This window comes from Tyto alba, unplaced genomic scaffold (assembly GCF_018691265.1).
Source record: "Tyto alba isolate M040663 unplaced genomic scaffold, T.alba_DEE_v4.0 Super-Scaffold_45, whole genome shotgun sequence".
NCBI lineage: Eukaryota > Metazoa > Chordata > Aves > Strigiformes > Tytonidae > Tyto > Tyto alba.
Window position 1 is genome coordinate 28,627,415 of NW_024881321.1, and position 10,772 is coordinate 28,638,186.

The window sequence follows — 10,772 nt, forward strand, 5'->3', positions numbered from 1 at the left end:
AGAAAGTCTCTCCTGATATCCCCCCTTGAGGGGTTTGAATACCATTTGGTTTCCTGTCCATTTCTTTCATCTCAGGACATTTTGCTCAGTGCTCTTACCACGGTCCTCTCATCCGCGCCTTCCCCAAAGGGCAGCCTCCAAGGCTGGACACAGGGCTCCAGGTGGGAGGGTAACAACGCTGCAAAGGGCATAAGGGCTGCTACACGAATCTCACACATTATATTCTCATTTATACATCACAGCATTGCATCCGCCCTTCTTGCCACAGCAGACACTACCAGCCCACTGAAACTCTCGGCTCCATTCCAGCCTGTGATTCACAGTAACCACAGATCTTTCTCTGCTGAGCTTCTACTTAAATATTTTTTTTTTCTTTTGTATTTGCACAGTTCATTATCCTATTTAGACATAGAACTTTGCATCTGTCATTGTCTAATAGCATCCTGTGTTTTTTCAGACCACAGTTGCAATTTGTCAACTTAATTTTGTCCCCTCAGCTTCATGTCATCTGCAAATATAATAACCAGACTTTACCTCATCATCCAGTTTGCTAATGAAAACACTAAATATCACTAAACCTAGGACAGACTGGTCAAATCCCCACTCAGTGCCTCCCCCTACTCTGATAGTAAATCACTAACATCTCCACTCCGAGCACAACTCTGTAACCAGCAAAAATGGTTTTCTCCAGACTGTTTCCTTAGCTTACACACAACAGTGTCATCTCAGACAGTGTCAAAACTTCTGGAGTCACGATATGTGACATCATCCTTTCCTTCATGTATGAGCCTGTTAATTTGTTGTAGTAGGAAATCAGAATGATCTGGAATTGTATGTAGCTGATCCATACTGGCTGGTACTCACCTGTATTCATCCTCTGCAGACTTATCATCTGATTGTCTATTTCACTGTTTTTCTGAGATGGACATTAAGGTAACTGTTAATTCCTCGTTCCTCTGTTTTTTCCACACATTGATGTATCTCCTTGTATATATATATATATATCCTTGTATTCACCATGTATGTCCTCTTTTGATACTCTTCTCATCCTCCCCTAGGCCAGTTCTGAGATTACACCATTCACTTCTTCATTGCCCTATGCTGGAGTTTGTTAGGTCCATCTAATTTGAAAACATCTGTTTTATGTAGGTGCTTTCTAAGTATGTAATTCAGTGGTTTCAGCAACTGTGACAATATCTGCTGTGTTTTGCTCAGGCTGTAATAAACAAAGCACTATACCACTGGCAACCCTGAAATCAATGTCCAGATTAAGCTCTCCATGTTTCTGTAATCAACCGCAAAGTCCAGAGTGAGAGAACCCTGCATTTCCCAAATGCCTTTGAAAAATGTCTGGTTGGGTGGTTTTAGATTTCACCTCTGAGGTGGCTTACAATCTCTTCTTTTCATTCCTCTTTATTTGACTGCTAAGAGAAGTATATATAAACCTGCTCCTGAGACAGCTTTTTGACAAGTGCTCTGCTGCAGGGAGAGGGCAAAGCCAGCTGCAATTCTTGTTACCATGTGAATACACCCGCCTTTGCAGGAGCTTACAGTTTTGCTGGGATTTTCTTCAAGGAATTCCTTCATAACTTTAATGTGATATCAGCTTGGTCACTTAATTGTTGCTCCTGGGCTGCTGGACATATTTGCTCCACTTACACCTTGAAAGAGAGACCATGGCCTGCTGGAACTTACCTCCAGTCATGACATAAAGTAGTAGGTTGCCGCATGCGTTGAGTGCAGCCAGTCACCAAGGGATGATACAGGTGGAGTGGATTTGCTTCTCCATGTGACAGCTGACTGGACACAACTGTAGTTCAACCTCAGCCATCCAAAAGATGTGGAAGGGGAGGAAGCAGGCATAGAATACCACCAAGAGGACATCGGTGAGTCTGAGAGCCTTTTGTTTGTAGCAAGCCCGCCTGTGCGTCTTGGTAGCCAAAGTGCAACTAATGAGTGCATGGCACAGAGTCATCATCATCAAGGACAAGAAGGCGGCCAGGCTGGTCAGCAGCCAGTTATACCACCTGATTATGCACAATTTTCATTGCTGGTAAGGTCAAAGCATAAGGATCTGTTTTGTGCCTCTTGTGAGGAGATCAAGAAGTTGACGCAGTTGACAGCTGCCAGTGAGATCACCCAAACGGCTTTGCAAGCCACCACTGCCCACTGCTTCCCCTGGATGTGGAAGAACTTCACAGGGTGGGCAATCACCGCATAGCGGAAGGTGCTGAAGCAGGTGAAGAAGATGCTGCTGCTCTATAAACTGAAGTGGGAGCCAAAGCGAATGAACTTGCACACAAATTCACTAAAGATCCAGTGCTCTCCGCTAGCACAGTAGTGTATCAGGAAGGGAAGGCTGGTGAGGTGGAGCAGGTCTGTGAGTGACAGGTTCAGTGTGATTATGGTGCTGCTCTTTCAAGGCCTCATCTTGAAGCTGTAAACACAAATCGCAATGATATTTCCCAGAAAGCCCATCAGGAAGATGATGCTTTACATAATGGGGAGGTACAAAGTCTTCAGACTGACTTCCACATCAATGCAGTTGGGAGAATCACCTTCAGTGTCTTGCCAGGCGGTGTGGTTGGCTAAGCTGTCGTGTGTTGTGTTTGCGTTATTTCCCTTAGTGCTTAAGGAAGAGAGAAATGTTTAGCATTCACTGACAAGGCCTTCTCATAGCCTATTAAAAACAATTAATAACCAGGTCTTTCCTTTCAACTTCCCATCAATGCCACTATTAAAGTGCCTTTATTGAATAAGGAGAGGCTTTGCTCCTTTGAACATTGATCCTGATCTAGAGGCCTTTTATCATATCTATATATGATCTCTACAATTTTATTTTAAAATACGTATTTTCAGGGAAGGGTCTGCACAGGCACAATGAAGCTGTAATATAAGGGTTTCCCAGCCCCACAGTATGTGATGTATGTCCCCTGGTATATAAAGATTACTTTCTGCTCTCATCAGGGGTCAAGTGGAGCAGAAGGACAGACTAGTTTTGTCGTGCTACTGATCAATAGTGTAGAGAGGAATGTCCAGACATAACTGCTCCATAAAAGCTATTTGCAGATTTGTTAATTCAATGGTAAACAGGGTGAATGTTGAAAAGTTTTCATATTCTTTTTGATACTGGAGCTGGTTAACATTTTTCTCTCTGCTCCTTGGAAACAACTGATAGAGGAATAGTTAATTCTTTTAGTTCATTAACAAGATTGATGTTGCAAAGAAATAGGTTATTTTTAGGCTTGTCATTAGCTGCTATGTAAATTTCTATCCCTGTAAAATTTGTAAATGGTGTTTTGCTTTGATATTAGTCTTAGAAGTTTTCTGAAACATCAGAATAAATTTATTCAACTTTGCAAAGCAGCCATTTGCAAGATAAAATATGGGACTTGAGCAGGATTCAAGGGGAGTAAAGATAGCCCGGTATATAGTCTCTATGACAGGAAATACAGGGCCATCAAAGCATGTGGCAAATAACTGCTAACATGGCATCCAGTAAGTGCATTTGTGTGAATGCCTTCCTTCTTTTAAAGTGGAGTAAATGTTTTGATGGAAAAAAAAGAATAAATATCTGGTGTAATTTTTTTCCAGAGGGATGCAACTTCTTACAGGATGATGCCTGTCCTCAAATTACTGTGGCCTGGATCTCTTAAAATGGATCCCACTGAATCACCGCTTCTATTTCTTGTTCCACGCTGAATTTTCTTGATGTACCTTCTACCCTTACTCACTTGTGAGATCTCACAGAAACAGGTTTCAGGATTTGAATTCAAATTTGTGTAGAACATTTGGTTCAATCATATTTAAAACACTTTGAAAACTGAAGCTGGAGCTTGAGGAGACACATGCCAAACTGGCATTTGTTTTTAAAGAGCAAAACAGCTTCCCACCTCTTCTCATGTCTGGGGATGGTGCAGGGAATGATTTGGATAAATCCAGTGGCTCTAATTCAGTTAAAAAAGTAATGCAGTGATACTGTTGTCCTCAAACAAACTTGAAGCCTCTGGTATGGCTAATGGTTAACCAGGCTAATAGCAAAGGCCCCATCCTGCAGTAGCAGGCTGCGGCGTGCTGTCTGCTGCTGGAAGCACCAGCGCTGTGCACACTGCCGTGTTTACAGTGCGCAGCTATTAAGCGAGCTGGGCGCTGCTCCCGACATCACTTTCTTTGTGGTTTTTTTTTTTTTTCTGTAGGACTGTAATTTTGTCAGCAGCTTTTTTCCCCACCAGCCAGCAAACCTGTAGGGGCTGGAGAGCAAATAGCTGCCATCGCCGAAGAGCACGGCGGCGGCACTGAGCCGCTGCAGTCCCTGCTGACAGCAACACGCTCTCAGGTGCTTTCGGAGCCGTCCCCTTTGCTCTCCATCAGGTATCTGGTAGGGCTGGAGTTGGGTCAGGGAACTCCCTCACGGGCCAGGCCAACCCCCCAAGCCCTCCACTGGTTACAGAAACGCGAAAGAGGGACAAGTATTGCAGGAGAAGCACATGGGTGTGGGGTCTCGGTTCTGAACTGCCCTAAGATTACATCCAACCTAACAGGTTACCACAGAGACCAAAGAAAGGAGACAGCAAGTCTTTGCTGTTATTATTTTGATGCCTGAATTACGAATAGAACTTAGACAAAACTTAAATCTAATTAAGGAACAGTTTGTACTGTGGCAGATTTTATCACACTAAGTAATTGGCCATAATGGGACTTCTGCAGCCCAAGCTGAGGGCAAATGATATATGCTGTAGACACATAATGAACTTTAAATAAATTATCCAAGAGCAGAACTTGTAATAAAAGGGAACTAGATTATTGAAATAGAAGCCCTCTTTCAGTCTTAATGGTGGAGTCACTGCTCTATTACATGGTATTCTTTACTGTAACCAATTGATTGGAGTCACTTTAAAAAAATGTTGTGATTGGAGTCTTTAATTGCAGTCACATATAAGGGAAACTTGTCTACTCCTGCATTGTGATAATCTAATTAGAGCCTGCTGGAAATAAAAGCCAAATGGCTGCAGCCATGGCAAAGTAACCTAATGCCTGTAATTTGACTATATTTCACACAGATGTGTTGCTGAATAAATTAAATAGGATTTGGCTCTCAGTGTTCAGCTCTTCCACTGGCTCAGGGATGTGAGCCCTCTTTCCCTTACCCTTTGTAATTCAGGGAGGTATCTCCATACAGACAGACTATGTGGATTTAACTTAGGTGTTTGATACATCCCATATAAGTTTAACTTGTTCCATGCTTCCATCATCCTGTAACCTTGCGCTTATCTCTCTCCACTTTGCCCTGCCTCTAAGTTCACACCTGTAAATCAAAATACGTATTTTACCTGTAAATCCTTGGTGTTTTCTTCTCTAGTCTTCATTGTTGGTTTCTTAAATACCCTACTCCAGCTGGCAGGGTTTGCTTTTAAATTCCACAGGCTTGTGCAGTGAGACTGCCTGGGAAAGCTGTAGCAACCCCCCTGGGCTATCGGACAGGTTGCAGGAACGCTCTGCCTCCATCCCCAGGTCTCTGCCAGGCAAAGGCAGCATGGGCCCCATGGTGCTGAGCAAAAGCAGCTCCGACCCCTCTCGCCTACCCGTGGGCTAGCTGTCATGGCCCCGGCAGCGGGGCCGTGCCGGTGTCAGCTGCCCTCCTGTCTGGCCTCTGCTGCCGGCGTGGGATGTGAGGACCTGCCCTGTGTCATTCACAAAATCGGCTAAGACTGCCTGTAATCTGTCTGGTTTGGCTGAAGAGGTTTGTTATGGGCACCTCCAGCCCTCAGTGAGGGAGGCAGGCCAACGGCACTCAGGCAGGGAGAAGCAGCAGCATCTCAGTGCCCGGCTGAAGGAATATCTGCTCCCTGAGTCCCAGAGCACAGTATAAGAGAGGTGGAAGATGGGGGGAGAGGTGGGGGAAGAGCAAGGTTTTGAATTGGCCGGAGCTGCCTTGCAGAGGGCTTGGTGGATACTGGGAGCTGAGATCAAACCCTTGCCTCTTGGGTAGCATGACGGTACCCCTGCTCTCCAAACTGGGAGCTTTGTGGGACCAGCTGCCCCTTCTGCAGTGAGGGACATGGCTCTGAGAAGAGCAGGGATTATGCAACCGGAGCACAAGCAGGGTCTTGTGGCTGGGAGAAGTATCTAAAACGACGTGCTTGTGAGGACAGCTTGGCTGGAGGAGGGTCTTACTGGAAAAAGGAATTGAATGACACTGCTAGACAACTATCCTGACCATATTATATGCTTTCTGCTGTCACTTGTCCAGAAGTCAGAGGAATGAAGAAGTCTAGGAAGGAAGTCAAACTATGTGTTTGCTTTGCATATGGTTTGAAAAAATACCCAGCCTGCTGTATGATCTGGAGCATTTTACAGTCCCAAATATCCAGGCAATAAAGCAGAAGAAAGACCAGCACTTCCTTGAGTGTGATGGCTAACCCTCAAGAAGGGGCTAGCAGAAATCTGCTCTCCCTTTGGAGAGGGAAGAAGGGCACAGGCACCTTCCGGGGTGCCCTGTGACAGGGGTTTTACTTCCTTTGCACAGTGAACTGCAAGAAGCATGGGCCCACCCAGAGGTGCCAGGGTAATTATGGTGTGGAAGTTAAAGATTTTATGGGGTGAGTTATCTTTCCAGTCTGTGGTGCTAGCTGAGACCGTGACATTGCAGAGATCTCCTACACAGCCAGTATTAACACGTTTTGCTTGATTTTCTCTCCCTCATCCTTTTCAACAGGTTTTGACGCTTTGGCTCACTGTGCTCCATTGACTTTCACCTTGTTTCGAAGCAGTGATCCTCAGACCAGTTTCAGGCTGCTCTTTTTTTTCATGAAGAAAACACCTTCAAAAACCTAAGCATTCTAGATTTGATTTTCAATGAAGTATTTGCAAACTTCTGTGAACAGGTAGGAAAGTTATTATCTTAAGAGGGAAATGTTTAGATGAGGCTGAAAAGAACTTGAATGTTTTCCAACACTGAACTTAATTTCAGATCTCGTTTGAAGCTATTATTTATTTTCTCATGATGATAAGAGATGTGAACCTGGAAACATGAGCAATTATGTACTGCATAATGTAATGGTGAATTAGGCTGATTTATTTAGTAAATAATAACTTTTTAAATGGTTGCAGAACTGTCCTGTTTCTTTACCTGATGCTTTCAGTATTTGCCATCTTCACATGAATGACTGTCAGATTACTGGCTGTATATAATCTGTTCTCCTTAACTCTTTCTGATATAAATTTAGCCACATCAACCTTGAACACAAACATTACTTTTGGACTCCTAAATACAAATATTCAGGAATAAACTGGCAGTTGTCAACATATCCTTGAGTAACAGCTGATATGAGCCACCATTGTTTATAGAAAGAATTGAACCACTTTTTACTGTATGATTAGTTACCAGATAGTAGTAATTTCAGTACTCTGCAACATGGAAACTGTACATTCTGCAAAGTGCAAAAACACCCTTTGCAAAGGGCGTATGGAGAGTTATGGAGAGACCAGGGGCATGAAACTGCATGTTCTCAGGAGTCCCAGTTTATCCCTAAGCACATAGACAAAGAACTTTCTGCATTTCATAAGCTTCTGTAAATGTATAAGGGATATCAAGTTCATTGCTCAGTTTTTTAGTTTTGTTTATTCCTTGTTTGATATTTGTCTGCTCTTGTATGGTGTTTTTGAGTTAGAATGGATATTGTTCTGGCTTTATGATTCAAATTCTATTAAAACAGGATCATTACTTGAATACTTCATCTCAGGCTTAATGTTTGTAGTTCAGGAAAAGATTTTGAAAAATTGTGAGGAACAGAAAAAAAGCTTCAGGAATTAATGGAGTATGGGGGGGATGTTATGACATGTCTTGAGAGACTTTTGAGGCTTTAGGGATTCTCTCTGGTTATTTTATTCGAGAACAGATTTAAACAGGAATGGGTGATAGCCATGATCACATCCATGGGAAGAGACTCCCGGCATCTGCGTAACTGGAGCTATTCCAATCCAGGCTGACAGCAAAGTACAAGTATTTCTCAGTGAGGGTGGGTAGCTACTAAAACAAATCCCCATAGTACTATGGTAGGTTCTTCAACTTTGGAATTTTTAAGCCAACATTGAGTGTCTTTTGCATAAATATTGGTACAGTCACAGAAGAGCGTGAGATCATACAATTTTGCAGGAGTGATTCATAGGTTTTAAAGGCTATAAGAACCTCTAGAAAACCCACTCTGAAGGGTTGTATTTCCAAGGCCTTGTACACCCAAGGCCATAGGATTTAGCTCAGAATTCCCAGTAACTTGAAATTAGTCCCTTTTTTTTAAAAAAAAAAAAATATAGGACAATCTTGATTTGAAGAGGGAGAATACTCTTATTCCTTTGATAGCTTGTTCTAAAGATTAATCATGCCCACAGTTGAAATCATATCCTTAGACTTTAATATGACTCTCTAGTTTGTGCTTCCAGCCTTTCAACTTTTTCATACATGTCTCTGCTATAAGGAGAGAGAAGCCCATTTAGCAATGGCTGTTTTGTTTTTGTGAAAGTATTTAAATATTATAATCCAGTCACCTTTCATACTTCTTCCTCATTAGTTTGATATATCAGTGAATCCTATGATAGCATCTGGGCTTCTCCAGCCTATTCTTTTTCCTCTCATTGGCTTTGTTAGGTATAACATGTGATCCTCTATCCTGCATCATGGGTTTCCGCATCTCGGGCAATGTGGCTGAAGCCACGTCTCTGCCTGCAGTACCAGACTCACAGAAATCCCAGGCATCCCCAGTGTGCATGCACCAATCAGTTCTGTCCAAGCTACCCCACAGGATTCTGCTGAGGGGTGTCAAAGGTGGCCTGTTTTGCACACTCAACCCTCCCGAGCTCTAATATTCTCCTTCAGCAATCGGGGAATCCTTCCTGCTTTGGGGGCCCTTCATCCACTAGTCAAAAAGGTATTCCTTCTTACCGTGACTAGAGCACCAAGTGATGATTGTGGGCACGCTCTTTCCTGCCAGGGGGAGAGAGGAGAGATCATTGTATCCGTTGTCTTCAAAAATCTAGAAATGGAGAAAATCTTCCTCTCCACCACCATGGTGGAAGAAAAAGAAATGTAAGGAGATATCCTGGGAAGGAAAAACATAGCATAGGGTGGGAAAGGCAGAAAGAAGAATTGTAATAAATGGAGTCTAAGGATTACCAGGAAGACATTCTGCTGCTGCACCAGCAACAATAAAACAAGGAATGTATTATTCTGCCTACTTTCATTATGATAAAATAAAAGAGGGGGGGAGAGGGAAGAAAGGAAGTCAGAGAATAGTTTAGTGTCAAATAGCAGCTTTGGCAGTTGGAGATAGAGGTTTAAATCTTCTTTTTCTGAAGTGCCTCAGTAGTGTCTAGTGGAACTCTAAGAACAGGTGCAGTCTACACTCTTTAGTTTACAAGACCAATGTTTTTTATAAACTATTAGAGTATTCTTAGTAGTTGAGTATTTTATTCTCTAAGGCACCAGTGATGGGGAAGAGGATTAGGAGGACAATGAAGTAGGTGAGGGAGGCCAGCTGGCCGATTATGATGAATCGGTGTTCCATGGGTTGGCTGCCCACTCAGAATGGAGAAGTTGGCAACTGAGGGTTCAGAATAGGAATTGGGAGAGGGGGTGGAAGGCTATTGTGTGCTGTTTAGATTTGTGGAGGAGGGGGCTTGAGAATAGGACTAATATTGATGCAGCTAGGGCTAATATTCATCCTTGGTTGTTGGGGATTGAGCATAGGATGGCATATGTGAATAAGAAGTATCACTCTGTCTTGATATAATGGGGTGTGACTAAGGGTTTTTCTGGTGTGAAGTTCTCTGAGTCTCACAGTAAGTTAGGTGAGAATAGGGCTAGTGTTATTAGTGGGAGGTTTATGAGTATGAATCCTAGGGTGTCTTTTAGGGACAAGTAGGGGTGGAATGGGATTTTCTCACAGTTTGATATGGCATCTAGGAGGTTGTTTGAGCCTGGTTCGTGGAGGAAGGTCAGGTGGATGGGTGAAGAATGGAAGGGTTAGTTTATTAATATAACTCCAGTGTTGGTGATATGTGAAAAAATTGTGAATAAAATTAGTGATGATAATGCAGTAAATATTTAGTTGAAAGTTTCTAGTGTTTAGGAAGCTAGAGGAAGTGTAAAAGTGAGAAATTATGTCCAGCATTCACTAAATAGCAGCATAGATAAGGATCTGTGGACACACCGTAACCAACTGGAAAACAAAGTGCATCAGTGTCAAACAGTAAAGTCACGCAGCAAAGCAACCTCTGTCATGCAATGTCAGCAAGGAAAATTTCCATAATATAGGCCTTGTCAGAGTGTCTCTCCTGCTTTTCAGGTCTGACTATGCTGTGCTACATTGTCTTCAGCTTGCTTCCAAAATATGTGTGATGGTAAAATACCTTAAGGTGACCCCGTTGTCAGGGATTGTTTCCTCCTGTCAGGAAATAGATGGGATCCCCCTACTGTCCTTCCCAGCAATAGCTAGTCATTTTTTTCTCCTTGGAAAGAGTTTTTCTTAAATAATTTAGTTAGCTTGTTCTTTGCTCAAATGTAGATATGTCTTAGCATGTATTTTTACACAGATTCCATGTGATCCATTGTGTAATCTCCTTATATACAGTTCTGAACCATTTTCATGATGCAACTTACATTCCCAGCTGTTGTAGTTTGAGCCCAGAGGGCAACAGAGCACCATGCAGCCGTTCACTCACCCTTTCCCCTCTCACTAGTGGGAAGGAGAAAATGAAGCACAATGGCTCAGTGGTGC

The 10,772-nt window shown here is 42.9% G+C and overlaps 1 protein-coding gene and 1 pseudogene across 1 annotated transcript; both read right to left on the minus strand.

Annotated features, from left to right (window-relative positions):
* Positions 1 to 1,615: 1,615 nt before the first annotated feature.
* LOC116962664 (2-oxoglutarate receptor 1) lies at positions 1,616 to 7,152 on the minus strand. Its single transcript, XM_032997187.2, is given in 3 exon segments — positions 1,616 to 2,034; positions 2,037 to 2,629; positions 7,130 to 7,152. Coding segments are annotated over 3 exon segments (1,035 nt in total).
* Positions 7,153 to 9,405: 2,253 nt separating this feature from the next.
* Positions 9,406 to 10,009, minus strand: LOC116962663 (annotated as a pseudogene).
* Positions 10,010 to 10,772: the final 763 nt, after the last annotated feature.